We start from the raw sequence: 18,967 nt of genomic DNA on the forward strand, positions 1-18,967 counted from the left end.
CGGAAGGGAATGTAACAAGGGCACTGATCTATCTCTTCACCACAGCTGTTGAATCTGATGCTTTCTTCCCATCTTCCCTTTTTCTCTCTCTTCTTCTTCACTGGCTCCATGTCCTCCTCTTCCTTTCTCTTCCCCTTTTTCTCTATTTTTCTTTCTTGTGCCCTGCTGTTCTCTGCACTCTGAACAATTTCCTCTTTTCAAGATGTAAATTCCAGTGTGGAATGGTGGTTAGGTGGTTATTTTTAAGTCACTCTGGGCTTTGTAGGACTGTTGTTACACTGTGCCATTATCCCAAAATGACCCCCTTGGAGCCATGTCCTGTGTCAGGTTTAATCAGCTAGCAGAGAGCTGGCAGAGTGGTGCTGCATAACATCTCCCCTGGAACAGCCCTAATGGATCTAGTTACGCAGAGGTGGAAATCAATCCACACCAACTCATACATGTACGAGGACATACTCACACACATAAACATGCATGGGCAAACACACAAACTGATATGCACACGCACGTGTATTTGATTATTTGTTATTTCCTGTGTATTTAATTCGTTGTAGCCTGAATCAACTGGAATATTGGAAGTATTCAAGTATTTTCAAATACTTTCCTATAAATAGCCTACTACTTTAAAGTATTTTCACAAACATATTTCGAAATACATTATTTAAAATACCAAACAGACCTGGTTCGAGTGCATGTACTTCCTAGATGTAGAAATAAATATGGAAATGTAAAAATAGGTGTACTACCTAAATTAAGAAAGCTAAATCAAGCTACTTTCTAAGTTATATCACAGACTCTGCTGGTGATCCATCTACATTTTGGAAAATAGTTAATGCAGTGAAGCGTGGCAATTCATCTCCTTCCCTGCATAAGCAAGTTGTGTCAGACACTGGCATCATTACTGAGAAAAATAAGACAAGTGATGCTTTCCCCATTTTATCTCTCCAGGCTTTTTATTTTAAGAAATGCTGGTTAAATCGACCCTGGGCAGTCAGTCGACTACTATTCCCTCTCCCAGCCGCCATTTGGCTCGTTGGAAGATCAGTCAACTTCTAGTGAATATGTTTTCATTTTCAACAACCAGGGCTTGACATTAACTTTTTTAGCCTCTTGTCCTTTGAACAAGTAGGACAGATTTTTTTACTTGTCTGAAAGCTGAAGTCCCAAAATAAAAGGTCTGTAACACCATCAGTCAAAAGTGTGACAGAAAATGTGTAAAGTACATAGTAGTGATATGGAAAAAAATTATGCGCTTGCCCATAGACCACGTGTCAAACTCGTTCCTCGGAAGGCCAAGTGTCTGCGGGTTTTCGCTCCTCCCTTGTGCTTGATTGATGAATTAAGGTCACTGATTAGTAAGGAATTCCCCACCTGGTTGTCTAGGTCTCAATTGAAAGGGGAAAAAAACTATAACCAGCAGACAATAGGCCCTCCATGGAATGTTTGACACCCCTGCCATAGACGATGTTATCTCCCCCTAGCAGCCATCCAAAATAACGTACAAACTCATTTATTCAAATTTTTTAAAGAAAGAAAGACTGCTACGCATTTACTGGCATGCTATTGGAAGGACGAGAAGTATCATGACATTGACAAAATACCTTTAGCTGAGACAAATCTTTTCGAATAGCTTATTTCACTCTGGTGGAGCTGTGACACGAAAGAGATGTGTAGTAGCCTAGGCCTATCTGGCTAGCTTTGTCTGCCAAAGTGTGCAGATGGAGCGAGTGACACAGTCAACGAGCCTCGCTAGCAGTGCGTCTTGTGCTGGGATGTCATCACGGGCTGCAGAGCAACTCTGCTATCCTCAGAGCTGGAAAATTATAAACTGATTAGCATTTTTTCCTCATCCTCTTCTCTTATTAAACCTAGGCTACTATATGCATTGTAAGTACATTGCTAGAATTATATGGAAATAGGCATAGGTCAACTACTCATTTCATTTCATAAGCATTCCTCAGCTGAAGTCTAAGTTTTTGACTCCTCATTGGATTGAGAATAGCATAGACTCCGACTTCCATAATTCATCTCATTTACGACATTAAACACTCAAATATTTTGGAAAATACTCTTCATAACTTGAATTTGTCTTAATGCTTTTATGATATTTTGTTTGGTTTATAAAGCTTTTGGTTGTTTGGTTCACAATGGCAAGGAATTTTTTTGGGGGGGCCTCGTATGCATAAAGTCTGTCTTATAATGCTTTGCTCAACAAGAAGGTGTTGTTCAAATTTCTCATTAGATGTGTATATATTGCTATCGTTTCCCCTGTCTCTCTCGTTATTACCATACGCCTTGGGGTTATTCAAAAACAATCAAACTTTCTGAGAAAGTCCAGAACTCTATTACATTAATTTATTGCACCGTGATCATGAAAAAGCATGGCAGGAGAAATCTGGGATGAATTACATTGAAGAGTGGCTTAATAGGCCAGGTCATATTCATATCAAAACTACATTTTCTGACCGGATATTTTGTGGTGCTTTGGTGAGGCTCTTAGCTCGGTCTACATTGTTCTCGTTTTGTATAAATATAACTTATTTATAGAAATGTGTTATAGCAAATTGGAATATAGGCAATTTACTCAGAATGTAAACCATGCACTGCGGCGCTGCTTGATCCAATTAAGATCAGAGTAATAGTTTGATAGTGATTTTCTACTGAAATCTATATTCCGGTAATCCTTCCTTCCTATGAGATGTATTCTAAGTGCTCACCAGTCTGGTTTCATGCCGGTTTATAGCACCATCCCTCATGCAACCTTGGTGTTAAACGATGTGGTAAAGGGTATGGATAAGAGAATACTGTTGACCACACTTTATTGATTCAAAGATTGTCTGTGGACATTATGGATATTATTTGGAATATAATATTTGTCTGCGTTGTCGTGAACGCTCTTTCCTGTGGATTTCTGAACAATAACGCAACAAACAAACGTCGATATTTTGGGTATAAAAATAATCTTTATGGAACAAAAGGAACATTTGTTGTGTAACTGGGAGTCTCGTGAGTGAAAACATCCGAAGATCAAAGGTAAACTTTTTTTTGTATTTGCTTTTCTGATTTTTGTGACCTAGCTACTTAATGCTTAGTGTACATAATGTTATGTTATGCTATCGATAAACTTACACAAACGCTTGGATTGCTTTCGCTGTAAAGCATAATTTCAAAATCTGAGACGACAGGTGGATTAACACAAGGCTAAGTGTGTTTTGCAATATTGCACTTGTGATTTCATGAATATGAATATTTTTTTGTAATATTATTTGACTGTGGCGCTATGCTATTCAGCGGTTGCCGATGACAATTATCCCGGTACCGGGATGGGTAGCGTCAAGAAGTTAAGAAGCAGAAGAAGTTATCCACATCGACGGGACCACAGTGGAGAAGGTGGAAAGCTTCAAGCTTCTATATTTGTGTGAATTGTTGTTAAATTGTTATATTTGATCTGCTTTTAGTTTTTTTTTTTGCAGCTTCCTTGTCCAAGGTTCTCAAAAAGGTTATGAATTGATGCCTCTAGGGCAATTCAAAAGGCTGATTGTTTTCTATGATTGTGTTTTTATTTGAGTGTATTGATGTGAATATTGATGTGCATTATTAATGTGTATGTGTGTTAATGCAGGGCTCAACTGAGAAATACACATTGGTCTCAGCATGACTACCGGTTGAAAAAAACGTATAAAAAATTGTATATGAATAATGTATTTGAGTATTTTCAAATATATGCCAATACTTTCCATTCCCATATCAAAAAATATCAAAATACTTACTTCCAAATGTCTTTAAAAGTAGTTAAAATACCATAAATAGTATTTGAACCCAGGACTCACATGCGCACGAACGAACACGTGTGCAAAGTATTTAACCACAGCCAATTAGCACATCGTATTTGTCACATGCCCCAAACATGTGTCACCTACAGTGAAATGCTTACTTACAAGCCCTTAACCAACAATGCAGTTAAGAACAATACCTAAAGAAAAATAAACAAAAGTAACAAATAATTGATGAGCATCAGTAAAATAACAATAGCAATGCTAAATACAGGGGGTACTGGTACAGAGTCAATGTGCGGGGGCACCGGTTAGTCAATGTAATTGATGTAATATATACATGTAGGTGGGGGGGTGCAATGCAAATAGTCTGGGTAACCATTTGATTAGATGTTCAGAAGTCTTAAGGCTTGGGGGTAGAAGCTTTTTGGAAGCCTCTTGGACCTAGACTTGGCGCTCCGGTACCGCTTGCCGTGCAGAGGCAGAGAGAACAGTCCATGACTAACGTGTCTGGATTCTGACAATTTTTAGGGCCTTCCTCTGACACCGCCTGGTATAGAGGTCCTGGATGGCAGGAAGCTTGGCTCCAGTGATGTACTGGGTCGTACGCACTACCCCCTGTAGTGCCTTGCGGTCGGAGGCCGAGCAATTGCCATACCAGTCAGTGATGCAACCAGTCAGGATGCTGTCCTTGGTGCAGCTGTAGAACCTTCTGGGGACCTGAGGACCCATGCCAAATCTTTTCAGTCTCCTGACGGGGAATAGGTTTTGTCGTGCCCTCTTCACGACTGTCTTGGTGTGCTTGGACCATGTTAGTTTGTTGGTGATGTGGACACTAAGGAACTTGAAGATTTCAACCTGCTCCACCAGAGCCCCGTTGATGAGAATGGGGGTGTGCTTGGTCCTCCTTTTCCTGTCGTCCACAATCATCTCCTTAGTCTTGATCACGTTGAGAAAGAGGTTGTTGTCCTGGCACCACACGGCCAGGTCTCTGACCACCTCCCTCGTCATTGTTGGTGATCAGGACTACCACTGTTGTGTCAATGGCAAACTTCATAATGGTGTTGGAGTCGTGCATGTCCGGGCAGTCATGAGCGAACAGGGAGTACAGGATTGGACTGAGCAGGCACCCGATGGGCCAACGTGTTGAGGATCAGAGTGGCGGATGCGATGCCACTTATCCTTACCACCTGGGGGGCGGCCCGTCAGGATCCAGTTGCAGAGGGAGATGTTTAGTCCCAGGGTCTTTAGCTTAGTGATGAGCTTTGAGGGCACTATGGTGTTGAACGCTGAGCTGTAGTCAATGAATAGCATTCTCACATAGGTGTTAATTTTGTCCAGGTGTGAAAGGGCAGTGTGGAGTGCAATAGAGAATGCATCATCTGTGGATCTGTTGGGGCGGTATGCAAATTGGAGTGGGTCTAGGGTTTCTGGGATAATGGTGTTGACGTGAGCCATGGCTACAGACATGAGTGCTGTGGGTCGGTAGTCATTTAGACAGGGATGAGAGAGCCAAGCCTATGGTTTCGTATTTTCAACCCGACACCACACACACACACACACACCAATTAATGTGTGTGTGTGTGTGTGGACTGCTGAATGTATATTTTTTTTATCTTGCTTTGTTTGCTTTTCAGTATTATGTCTATCTCTGATAAGCTGCCCAGGAAAGGACTGAAAATAGCCCATATTAATATATGCAGCCTTAGAAATAAGGTTCATGAAATCAATAACTTGCAAACATCAGATAACATTCATATATTAGCCATTTCTGAGACTCACTTAGATAATTAATTTGATGATACAGCAGTAGCAATACAAAGCTATACCATCTATACAAGATGCTTATTGGGGAGGTGTTGCTCTATATATTCAGACCCATATCCTTGTCATGCTTAGAGAAGATCTAATGTCAAGTGTTTTTGAAGTGTTGTGGTTGCAGGTTCACTTGACACACCTGAAGCCTTTTCTTTTGGGGTGTAGCTATAGGCCATCAAGTGCTATATATAATGTGTGTGAAATGCTTGCTAGTGTACGTGATGTAAACAGAGAGATCTACTTTCTGGGGACCTGAATATTGACTGGGTTTCATCAAGCTGTCCGATGAAGAGGAAGCTTCTTACTGTAACCAGTGTCTGTAATCCGGTTCAGGTTATTAATCAACCTAGCAGGGTGTTTACAAACACTACATGAAAAAGATAATCCACATGTACCGATCACATTTTTACTAACACTGTAGAACTTTGTTCTAAAGCTGTATCCGTATCCATTGGATGTAGTGATCACAACATAGTGGCTATATCCAGGAAAGCCAAAGTTCCAACAGCTGGGCCTAAAATTGTATATAAGAGATCATACAACATATTTTGCTACGACTCTTGTGTGGATGATATTAAAAATATCAGTTGGTCTGATGTGATTAATGAGGAGCATCCAGACGCTGCACTTGATTAATTTATTAAATAGTTTCTTCCAATTATTGATAAACTGTTAAGAAACTGACTGTTAGAACTGTTAAGGCTCCATAGCTTGAGGAATTGGAAAAACTGTATGGTTGAAAGAGATGGGGCAAAAGGAGTGGCTAATAAGTCTGGCTGCACATCTGACTGGCTTATTTACTGCAAATTGAGAAATAACAAGAACAAGAAGAATAAACTGTATTATGAAGCCAAGATCAATGATGTAAAGAATGATGAAAAAAACGTGAGTACTTTGAATGAAACTATGGGCAGAAGGACAAATTCAACTCCATCTTTCATCAAAAGCTTATTCATCACAACACCATTTGATGTTGCCAATTATTTTAATTATATTTTCACTGGCAAAGTGGGCAAACTTAGGCAGGAAATGCCAACAATGAAGAGTGAGAAATTGTATTCATGCAAAAAATAATATTAATAATGAAAGAAAAGCATTGCAAGTTTGAATTGTGTAAAGTTATAGTGGGAGAGGTGGGAAAATGACTTATCGATTAATGGTGACAAATCTTCTGGCATTGACAACTTACATGGAAAGCTACTGAGTATGGTAGCTGACTCTTTTGCCACTCCTCTGTGTCATATTTTCAATCTGAGCCTAGAGGGAAGTCTTTGTCCTTAGGCCTGGAGGGAAGCCAAAGTAATTCCTCTACCCAAGAGTGGTAAAGCGGCCTTTACTGGTTCTAACAGCAGACCTATACGTTTGCTGCCAGCTCTTCGCAAACTGTTTGACCAAATGCAATGCTATTTCTCTGTAAACAAATTAACAACAGACTTTCAGCAGAGAAGGGTACTCAACGTGTACTGAACTGACACAAATGACTGGTGAATGGTTGAAAGAAATTGATAATAGGATTGTGGGAGCTTTACTGTTAGATTTCAGTGCAGCCTTTGATATTATTGACCATAGCCTGTTGAAATAACGTATGTGTTATGGCTTTTCAACCTCTGCCATATCGTGGATTCAGAGCTATTTATCTAATAGAACTCTAAGAGTTTTATTTAATTGAAGCTTTTCTAATGTCAAACATGTAAAGTGTGGTGTACCGTAGGGCAGCTCTCTAGGTCCTCTACTCTTTTCTATTTTTACCAATGACCTGCCACTGGCATTAAACAGAGCATGTGGGTCCATGTATGCTGATGATTCAACCATATACGCATCAGCAACAACAGCTAATGAAGTCACTGAAATCCTTAACAAAGAGTTGCAGTATGTTTTGGAATGGGTGGCCAGTAATAAACTGGCATTGTATTTGGTACAAATCATTCCTTAAGTTCTAGACCTCAGCTGAATCTGGTAATGAATTGTGTGGCTGTTGAACAAGTTGAAGAGACTAAATTACTTGGCATTACCTTAGATTGTAAACTGTCATGGTCAAAACATATAGATTCAATGCTTGTAAAGATGGGGAGAGGTCTGGCCGTAATAAAGAAATGCTCTGCTTTTTTTGACACCACACTCCAAAAAGCAGGTTCTGCAGGCTCTAGTTTTGTCTAATCTTGATTATTGTCCAGTCGTGTGGTCCAGTGCTGCAAGGAAAGACCTAGTTAAGCTCCAGCTGGCCCAGAACAGATCAGCGCATTCTGCTCTTCATTATAATCAGAGGGCTGATATAAATACTGTGCATGCCAGTCTCTCTTGGCTAAAAGTTGAGGAGAGACTGACTGCATCACTTCTTTTTATAAGAAACATTAATGTATTGAAAATCCCAAATTGTTTGCATAGTCAACTTACACACAGCTCCGAGACACACTTATCCCACCAGGCATGCCACCAGGGTATTTTCACAGTCCCCAAATCCAGAACAAATTCAAGAAAGCGTACAGTATTATATAGAGCCTTTTGCATGGAACTTCCTTCTATCTCATATTGCTCAAATAAACAGCAAACCTGGTATAAAAAAAACAGGCAAAGCAACACCTCACGGTACAACGCCTCCCCCCTATTTGACCTAGACAGTTTGTGTGTATGCATTTTTATGTAAGCTACGTGTGCCTTTAAAATAAATGTACGTAGATATGTTCTTGAGCTGTTCTTGTCTCTTTATGTTCTTTATTATGTCATTCTGTATTATGTTTTATGTGAACCCCAGGAGGAGTAGGTGCTAATGGGGATCCTAATAAAATACCAAATACCTTAGTGTTCTTTGGCACAGGGACTATGTTGGTCTGCTTGAAACATGTTGGTATTACAGACTCAGACAGGGAGGTTGAAAATGTCAGTGAAAACACTTGCCAGTGGGTCAGCGCATGCTCGGAGTACACATCCTGGTATTCCGCCTGGCCCTGCGGCCTTGTGAATGTTGACCTGTTTAAAGGTCTTACTCACATGGGGATCCTAATAAAATATCAAATACCTTAGTGCTCTTGTACACAGGGTCTATGGTGGTCTGCATGTTATTGGGGTAGCCTAGTGGTTAGAGCGTTGGACTAGTAACTGGAAGATTGCAAGTTCAAACCCCGAGCTGACAAGGTACAAATCTGTCGTTCTGCCCCTGAACAGGCAGTTAACCCACTGTTCCTAGGCCATCATTGGAAATAAGAATTTGTTCTTAACTGACTTGCCTAGTTAAATAAAGGTAAAATAAAATTACTGAGAGTGTGATGTAATAACATGTTATTACAGAGAGTGTGATCACACAGTCATCCGGAACAGCTGATGCTCTCATGCATGTTTCAGTGTTACTTGCCTCAAAGCGAGCATAGAAGTAATTTAGCTCGTCTGGTAGGCTCGTGTCACTGGGTAGCTCTACCCTTTAGCTCAGCGTGGATGTTGCCTGTAATCCATGGCTTCTGGTTGGGGTATGTACATACAGTCCCTGTGGGGACGATGTCATCGATGAACTTATTGATGAAGCCAGTGACTGTTGCGGTGTACTCCTCAATGCCATCGGAAGAATCCCAGAACATATTCCAGTCTGTGCTAGCAAAACTGTCCTGTAGCTTAGCATCTGCTTTATCTGACCGCTTTTTTGTTGAACGAGTCAATGGTGCATCCTGCTTTAATTTTTGTTTATAAGCAGGAATCAGGAGGATAGAATGATGGTCAGATTTGCCAAATGGAGGGCGAGGGAGAGTTTTGTACAAGTCTCTGTGGGTGGAGTAAAGGTGGTCTAGTTTTCTTTCCCCCTCTGGTTGCACATTTAACATGCTGGTAGAAATGAGGAAAAATGTATTTAAGTTTCCCTACATTAAAGTCCCCGTCCATTAGGAGCGCCGCCTCTGGATGAGCGTTTTCTTGTTTGCTTATGGCGGTATACAGCTCGTTGAGTGCGGTCTTAGTGCCAGCATCGGTCTGTGGTAGTATGTTGACAGCTACAAAAAGTAGAGGATGTAAACTCTCTAGGCAGAGTGTGGTCTACAGCTTATCATGAGATACTCTACCTCAGGCGGGCAAAACCTTGAGACTTCCTTAGATATCGTGCACCAGCTGTTGATTACAAATATACATAGACCACCACTCCTTGTTTTGCCAGAGGCTGCTGTTCTATCCTGCCGATACAGTGTATAACCTGCTAGCTGTATGTTATTCATGTCATCGTTCAACCACGACTCGTTGAAACATAAGATATTATGGTAGGATAAATGTGCTTTTAGTTCATCCAATTTATTATCCAGTGATTGTACGCTGGTCAATAGTACCGATGGCAAAGGCAGATTAGCCACTCGTCGGCGGATCCTCACAAGGCACCCTGATCTCCTTCCACGATACCTTTTCCTTCGCTTTCTCCTGTGAATGACGGGGATGGTGGCCTGTTCGGGTGTCTGGAGTAAATCTGGTCCGAAGGATTGCACTATATAGAGGATAGGGTGCCATTTTAATATCAGAAGAATTAACACATTTGGGGTTCTTAGAAGAATTCCCAGGAGAAAATGTTTGTCTCTAATTATAATGAGTACAGAGTTTGCTTGTAGTGTTGGTTCTGCCTATAAGGAGACATGTGAGCGTATAAGTGTGCGTGTATAGGTGTCTTTATGGTTCAAACCTTTAAGGGGCTGCGTGTTGAATTAATGAGCAATATGTTAAATTGTAAAAAAAAATATTAAAAAAATGGAAATTTAAAAAACAAACATGTTTTTGTCATTCAGCAAACGGTCTTATCCAGAGCTACTTAAAGGATCAATTAGGGTTAAATGCCTTGCTCAAGGGCACATCGACAGATTTTTCACCAAGTTGGCTCAGGGATTTGAACCAGCAACCTTTTGGTTACTTGCCCAACACTCTTAACCGCTAGGCTACCTTCTCTGTTACAAATCAACAGAGAAAAGGCCACCCAACAGCTGTTAAAAATATCACGGAAATAAATACCTGGCAAGGTATGGTTCATTCATAAGTATTTACCGGTAATTTACAGTAGACATGTACTGTAGGATCAAGAAAATGAAGGCAACAACACTGGAAACTCAAAATGATAAAGTAAGAGAAAAATAACTGAAGTTCTCAAGGAGGACTGGTAAAGTTCAATATCTGTTTAAGAACAGTCTCTTACTCCAGAGAGGGTAAATCTAACCTGCGACCTAAAGACATTTATCTAGTCCAAAAAGACCAACTCAATTTCCCTCCCTGCATAAATTTGGTTGTTAAATATAGCCAAGTCCAAACTGAGCAGAGATGTCAGGAAGAAAGAAAATATAAGAACGTTTTGGAATACAAATGCCTGGGTCTGGGCTGGATCTGTCAATAGGGTATAGCGCTAGGTGTTGAATCTGGGTCTAGAACTGGGCTGACTGTGTGCAGTGCAGGGCTCGGTTTCTGTCCCTGTTCTGTAAGAAGATGTCCACTGAATCCTGATTACAACTCTCTAATATTAAGAAAGTATAGGAGTATAGGACTAGGACTAGAGTCTAGATCTGGTCCGGCTTTGTGCTGTGCAGGGACCGGTCTCCCTCCACCCTGGCCTTATCCTGCTCTGTGAGGACATGGTGGGAGGAGAGGATGGCCAGTGAATTCTGATTACACCTCAGTAATTTAAAGTAATGAGAGGATCTCATGCTCTGGTGGCTTCTGCTTCCCCCCGGCGGACCAGACGCCAGCCAGCCACCACTCTTAAAAGCCACACTGACCCGCCGCTGATTGGGTGGGGATGACACACAGCAGTCAGGGTCTGTGTGTGTGCGCGCGTGATCACTATGACAGAAGGACAGACTAATCATCATTCTGACATACAGGAAGAGATATATGGTCAGACAGACAAAGAGAGCGAGAGATATGATGCAGGGGTGTGCTCAGAGACAGGATTTCCCTCCTGGAAACCACACAGATCGAAAGAGGGAGATAGAAAGTGGGAGAGGACAAGCCAAGGGGAGGGAGGGGTGAGAAAGATGGAGAGGAAGAGGGAAAGGACCACAGGAGAGTAGAGGACCACAAGAGAGGACAGGAGAATGAGCGAAAGGGAGAGAAAGCACTCACCATCGATCCTGCTGACCAACTCCTCCAGAGCCTTGACTTTTCTTTGGATCCCAGGCTGGGCAAATGTGTAGTTGTCCTTGATTGGAGAGAGAGCGAGAGAATGTGAGAGAGAGCGAGCAGAGAGAGAGAGTGAGAATGTGAGAGAAAAGAGAGTGTGTGAGAGAGAGCAGAGAGAGGAGAGAGAAAGAGAGAGATGAATTTCACAGTAAGGTGAGGCCTGACTTACTAGGGGTGATGGCTGCACTATTATTGATTTGACTTAAAAACAGAGACAAGACTGTTGTACCAAACTGTACTTCAATAAAGAAAGAGGATGTGTGTGAGGAATAGTAATGATGACATATGAACAAACATCTGTGTATACTAGCTGAGGGACACTGGCACACAGAGCATACACAGTCTCATCTCAAGTGCTAGCTACCACAGCTCGTGATCACCCTGTGGCCATTCTGAAGGGGGCTGACAGACGGACAGACGGAGAGACAGAGAGATGGGGAGAGGGAGAACAGGATAGATCAGGAGTTGCGCTGTCCTCTCAACCAATAAACACATGCTGACAGGGGATTAAATGCAACATTTACAGTCTAAATGCAAATATCAGACAGCAGGGCTTGAAGGGTGGCTGAACTCACTGATTTGGCATCTGTTTTTCTCCTCCTCATTACTACATTTGACTGTTTTGAGACTAGGATGTATGTTTATGACTATGTCGTGATGTGACAATCATCAACGTGATGACTGTTATTTACCTTATCAACTAACTATGTTTAAGTGTTATTCGATTAAATTAATCATGTAGCAATTAACTCATTAGGAATTTGGGGCACCACGGAAGAAGTTGTTAAACGAGTTACCTTCGCCCGAATTAAACTCAAAAGATATATAGATATCTTACATCAATAACAGTCAATTATTACCTCAATCTCACTCTGAACGTGGCATAATCCTTGGATCCGGAAGAACGCTAGCCCTTCTGAATATTCAGTACTAAACAAATTGATTTAAATCATTTATTTACCAACAAAAAATTAACAAAGAATACACAAAACACACTTACATGAGATAAAAGTCCATAGGGGGATTAACAAGATATGACGGCTTGTTACACATGGAGAGGGAGGGGTAGGTAAAGTTCCCTCCTACTAAAATGGAATTTACGCTCAAAGGAATAATAATACTTTGCACATGAACCACCACTCTTTCGGATAAGAAATTAAATATATATTCTAGCGTTCAAAAGTTTGGAGTCACTTAGAAATGTTCTTGTTTTTGAAGGAAAATATAATTTTTTGTCAATTAGAATAAAATAAAATGTATCAGAAATACAGTGGAGACAGTCATTTACAACATTGACATTGAACCTTTATTTAACTAGGCAAGTCAGTTACGAACAAATTCTTATTTTCAATGACGGCCTAAGAACAGTGGGTTAACTGCCTTGTTAAGTGGCAGAACGACAGATTTTTACCTTGTAAGCTCGGGGATTCGATCTTGCAACCTTTCGGTTACTAGTCCAATGCTCTAACTACTAGGCTATCTGCCACACCATACATAGGCGTACAGAGGCCCATTATCAGCAACCATCATTCCTCTGTTCCAATGACAGTTGTTAGCTAATTTAAGTTAATCATTTCAAAAGGCTAATTGATCATTAGAAAACCCTTTTGCAATTATGTTCTGATTAAAGAAGCAATAAAACAGTTATTCTTTAGACTAGTTGAGTATATGGAGCATCAGCATTTGTGGGTTCGATTACAGGCTCAAAATGTCCAGAAACAAAGCACGTTCTTCTGAAACTCGTCAGTCTATTCTTGTTTTGAGAAATCAAGGCTTTTCCATGCGAGAAATTGCCAAGAAACTGAAGATGTCGTACAACGCTGTGTACTACTCCCTTCACAGAACAGCACAACAGCACTGGCTCTAATCAGAATAGAAAGAGGCGTGGGAGCCCCGGTGCACAATTGAGCAAGAGGAAGGGTACATTAGTGTCTGGTTTGATAAAACAGACACCTCACAAGTCCTCAACTGGCAGCTTCATTAAATAGTACCCGCAAAACACCCGTCTCAACGTCAACAGTGAAGAGGCAACTCCGGGACGCTGGCCTTCTAGGCAGAGTTCCTCCGTCCAGTGTCTGTGTTTTTTTGCCCATCGTAATATTTTATTTTTATTGGCCAGTCTGAGATATGGCTTTTTCTTTGCAACTCTGCCTAGAAGACCAGCATCCCAGAGTCGCCTACTCACTGTTGACGTTGAGACGGGTGTTTTACGGGTACTATTTAATGGCGGCAAAGGTCTTCTGTTCACAAAGGCCTTTCTTTGGTGGATTTTTAAAATGTATTTAACCTTTATTTAACTTCTTGACTGTACCCCTCCCTTAAGCGGGATAATTGTCATCAGCAATTACGCAACTACGCTGAATAGCATAGCGCCACAGTCAAATAATATTACTAAAAAATTGTCATATTCATGAAATCACAAGTGCAATATTGCAAAACACAGCTTAGCCTTTTGTTAATCCACCTGTCGTCTCAGATTTTGAAATTATGCTTTACAACGAAAGCAATCCAAGCGGTTGTGTAAGTTTATTGATAGCATAACAAAACATTATGTACACTAAGCATTAAGTAGCTAGGTCACGAAATTAAGAAAAGCAATCAAATTAATAATTTACCTTTGATGATCTTCGGATGTTTTCACTCACGCGACTCCCAGTTACACAACAAATGTTCCTTTAGTTCCGTAAAGATGATTTTTATATCCAAATATTTGTTTGTCGCATTATGTTCAGAAATCCACAGGAAAGAGCGGTCACGTTTTTTTATAATCAATCCTCAGTTTGTTTTTAAAATATATAATCGATTATATATCAACCGCAAATGTCTTTCACAGTAGGAGAGGGAAAAACAATAGCTGTCCAAATTCTGTTGCCCGAGCAAAACTCATGTGACCACTTGACGCGATGTTTTCGTTCTGGCTCATTTTTCAAAATAAAAGCCTGAAACTATGTCTGAAGACTGTTGACACCTTGAGGTAGCGATAGGGAAAGGAATCTGGTTGATATCCCTTTAAATGGAGCAATGGGAGGCTATGGAACATGGAGTATTCAAAATAGAAGCCACTTCCTGGTTTGATTTTTCTCAGGGTTTCGCCTGCAATATCAGTTCTGTTATACTCACAGACAATATTCTGAGAGTTTTGGAAACTTTAGAGTGGTTTCTATCCTAATCTGTCAATTATATGCATATTCTTGCATCTGGTCCTGAGAAATAGGCCGTTTACTTTGGGAACGTTATTTTTCCAAACATAAAAATAGTGCCCACTAGCTTCAAGAAGTTAACTAGGCAAGTCAGTTAAGAACAAATTCTTATTTACATTGATGGCCTACACCGGCCTAACCCGGACAACGCTAGGGAAATGGGTCTCCCAATCACAGCCGGTTGTGATACAGCCTGGATTCGAACCAGGGTGTCTGTCATGATCCCTCGAGCACTGAGAAGCAGTGCCTTAGACCACTGCGCCACTCTGCACCACTCGATCCAGTGTTAATGTATCATGAACGGCCCAGCCCCCCTTCCCCTCTTCTGTGGGAGAGAGGGGGTCTGGCTATCTTCAAACATTTGCCTAGCTGATGGGTCCTTTCATCCACTGTCTGGAGAGTCATGACAACTACTACCGATGCCACATAGGCCGCTTTTCAACCAGAGAAGTCGTTTTTTGGTTCAGTTCCTCTTAAAGTACTGAGACCATTATACATCCATTGATGTCGCCTTTAGCCACAGTATGAATAGATGACAGCTCTTGAAGAGCTAATGATGTCTCCTTATAGCATAGTGAAGATGGTATCCATCTAATGGGCACATGTACGATCAACTTTATATAACAAGCTCCATTTAGAGAGTGCATATGGGTGTGCTAATAACATAGGCGAACAGTAATTGGAAATTGAAAAGTCACATGTGTTTGAGGTTTGTCCTAATGTACAAATTGTCATTGGAAGTGGACTTAACATAGTGGAGCAAGTCACATGTACATACAATCCCAGTTTTGATCCTAATGTACATTTAAGTAATCAAATAATGTATGATTTGATTAAGGGCTTCGGGGACAAAAAGCAGCAACCTCACAACAGGCCTTGGATCAACCATGCATTTACGAAATTATAAATGATAAAATCATGGGCACTAAGTTTAAGTTACTACAAATTTTGTGTGTGTGTGTGTGTTCTACGTTTGTGTTCTGTGTGTGTGTGTGTGCTGCGTGTGTGCGAGACCGAGGGAGCTCCAGACATTTTAGACAGAGAACGAGACAGAGAGCGAGAGACATTTTAGATAGAGAGAGAGATATTTTAGACAGAGAGCGCGAGACGTTTTAGACAGAGAGCGAGACAGAGAGAGAGAGACATTTTAGACAGAGAGAGTGAGATATTTTAGACAGAGAGCGCAAGACATTTTAGAGAGAGAGCGCGAGACATTTTAGACAGAGAGCGCGAGACATTTTAGACAGAGAGCGCGAGACATTTTAGACAGAGAGCGTGAGACATTTTAGACAGAGAGCATGAGACATTTTAGACAGAGAGAACGAGACATTTTAGACAGCGAGCGCAAGACATTTTAGACAGAGAGCGCGAGACATTTTAGACAGAGAGCGCAAGACATTTTAGACAGAGAGCGCAAGACATTTTAGACAGAGAGCGCAAGACATTTTAGACAGAGAGCGCAAGACATTTTAGACAGAGAGCGCGAGACATTTCAGACAGAGAGCACAAGACATTTTAGACAGAGAGCGTGAGACATTAACCGATAAACAATTGCTGCCCGACCTTCAGGCTCAGCTGTGCATCCTGCGGTGAGCGTTCTGGTGCCTGAGTGTTGTGGCCATGAATACAGGAGTGCCTCTGGATGCAACACACTACTATACTGACAGAGGGGGAGAGAGATGGAGAGATGGAGAAAGATAGAGAGGGTGGGGGGGGCAGAGATAGAGAGCGAGAGAGATAGAAACCTTGGCCTACCATCACCTCTCCCTTCACTGTGACCTTCCAGTGCTACTGTACAGCCCAGCTATAAAGAAGCTACTTCAAGAAAATAATGCACTATGTAAAATGTGACAAGGATTTCACGTAGGCTGACACATATAAATTATATTTCAATGGCTGGCATGGATTCAGGAGTACACAGCAGTACCGGGTCAAGACATTTGCCTTTGTTTCTTCCTTACCTCGCTCCCTCCCTTGCTCCCTTGAGTTACCTCTACTCATCTAACTCCATTCAGCAGGAGTCAGTCCATTTTCCTATAGTAGAGCTACAGGGCCAGACTAGACAGTAATCTCCCTAACCTAACCACATTAACAGTGAGTGTTCTGAATCCCCTGAAATCACTACAGTGAGATCATATCTTGTTTGATGGGCTACGGTCTGACTTATTAGAGAGAGTAGGGATTGAGACTTTCTGGCTCTATCTGCACACGTGCAGTAGCCATGTCCCCGGGTCAACAGACCATAATACGCTTAATCGCTCTCCCTCCCTCTTTCTCTGTCCCTAAATGCAATTACCTGTTAAGAGAGTGAGCAGTAGGCCAGTTTGAAGCATGCATTAAGACTAACCCAGAGCCCACAGGCACCAATAAGTACGTCAGCTTTAAGATCCCCTGCTTTAATGAAGTAGCTACTGTACCGGTCTCTCTGGTCCACTCTAAGCACTGCTTCATGCAGAGAGCCGTAAATAGGGAGGGCCTAACGGACACATGCACAAACTCTTAAACAGCTGCAAATTAGAGACATCAAAGTGTCACCAACAAAAACATAAATAATAAATATGTAGTAAATGCACCTATGGCATTCATTTTTCACGTACTGTATATTGTACTTTTCGGTAGTGCAAAACATGATACTCCGAGGGCAACGTTAACTTTTCAAATCAAAGCAATGAGCCCAATCAGTCCTCCATGACAACAAAATCATAAACAATAGAGTAGGGCTGGCTAATAAGTCTTTCGTTTTTGGGTTATGCGCAAGTAAAACAATTGGGGTAATCTATAATTCCATATTTCCAAGTCTTATTCTTGAAGACCAACAGGTATTAAATTAATTGTAATGACTGGAAATCTGACAGACTTTGGTTTTTAATGTAAAGATATGGCCAAATCGTATTAATATCTGCAGAATAAAGCAATGGGTTAGAAGAAGTCTACATAACCAACCCAAATGCAAAATCCATTTATGGCCAGCTATGTAAACTCTAAACGCTGATTTATCCTGCAACAGATGTTGTTGAATTAGTAATATAATGTTATCTGAAAGTAATCTGATTACATTACTGAGTTTGGGTAGTCCAAAAGTTACCTTTGGTAACTAGTAACTCTAACAGGCTAAGCATTCTTAATACCTGGCCCACTGGGGTAGTACAGAGTGAGGCCACAGCGCAAGTGTAAGGAATATGGTACACTTAACCTGACCCATAGCACTCAGATGATACCCTGTGATCTAGACTGTCCAGCTCAGTATGAAGACAGTGTGATGCTGTCTCTCATATCTGATTCTTCCCCTCCCTAACGCTCTCTCACTTTATCTCCCAATGCCCCAGGGCAGTGATTGGGACACTACCCTGTGTATGTAGGGTGCAGTCTTTCGGATGGGACGTTAAACGGGTGTCCTGACTCTCTGAGGTAGGGGTGTTAACCCCGGTGTCCTGGCTAAATTCCCAATCTGGCCCTCAAACCATCATGGTCACCTAATAATCCCCAGTTTACAATTGGCTCATTCATCCACCTCCTCTCCACTGTAACTATTCACCAGGTCGTTGCTGCAAATGAGAATGTGTTCTCAGTCAACTTACCTGGTAAAATAACGAATAAAAATAAATAAATCTATTGCCCTCTCTCTCTCTCTGTACTACCCTTGCTCTCTGTACTGCCCTCGCTCTCAACCACACTCTCTCCATCCCTTTCTCCATCACACTATCCCTCGCTTCTACTTCTCTCTTCCTCCCTTTCTCGCTCCCCATATCTCCACAAAGCCATATTGTCTGTGATAAAGTATTTGACCGTAGCTTTGATCCTCTGAGGCAATGGCAGGAAATATACACATTCCACACTTTGTTCTTCTTCTTTTATTTTCTCGCTGTTCTGTTATTCTCAACTAAAAACTGAGCCATTGGGTCACTGTCTGTGTCTGTCACGTCTCTGCCCTCACCAACAATGACAACTATTCCCTTTTTCATCCCAGGAATGACAAGACTCTCACAATCGATGCATGGCTAATGAGGTTTTCAGGGCAGCCATTTCTTCCCCTTTCTATTCTGTTAGTGG

General features: G+C 41.4%; 1 protein-coding gene across 2 annotated transcripts in view; it reads right to left on the bottom strand.

Annotated features, from left to right (window-relative positions):
* Nucleotides 1-18,967, bottom strand: part of LOC118392255 (TBC1 domain family member 22B-like) — a 175,246-nt gene that overhangs the window by 58,155 nt on the left and 98,124 nt on the right. Inside the window, exons 11-12 of one of the 2 annotated variants that reach the window (XM_035784046.2) lie at nt 11,661-11,736; nt 11,177-11,378 (exon numbers count right to left, since the gene is read on the bottom strand). In XM_035784046.2, coding sequence (XP_035639939.1) covers nt 11,239-11,378; nt 11,661-11,736 — 216 coding nt within the window. In that variant the 3' untranslated portion in view covers nt 11,177-11,238. Of the gene's footprint in view, nt 1-11,176; nt 11,379-11,660; nt 11,737-18,967 lie in introns of those variants that run through there. The other variant, XM_035784045.2, reaches the window with a different exon arrangement.

This window comes from Oncorhynchus keta, chromosome 13, assembly GCF_023373465.1.
Source record: "Oncorhynchus keta strain PuntledgeMale-10-30-2019 chromosome 13, Oket_V2, whole genome shotgun sequence".
NCBI lineage: Eukaryota > Metazoa > Chordata > Actinopteri > Salmoniformes > Salmonidae > Oncorhynchus > Oncorhynchus keta.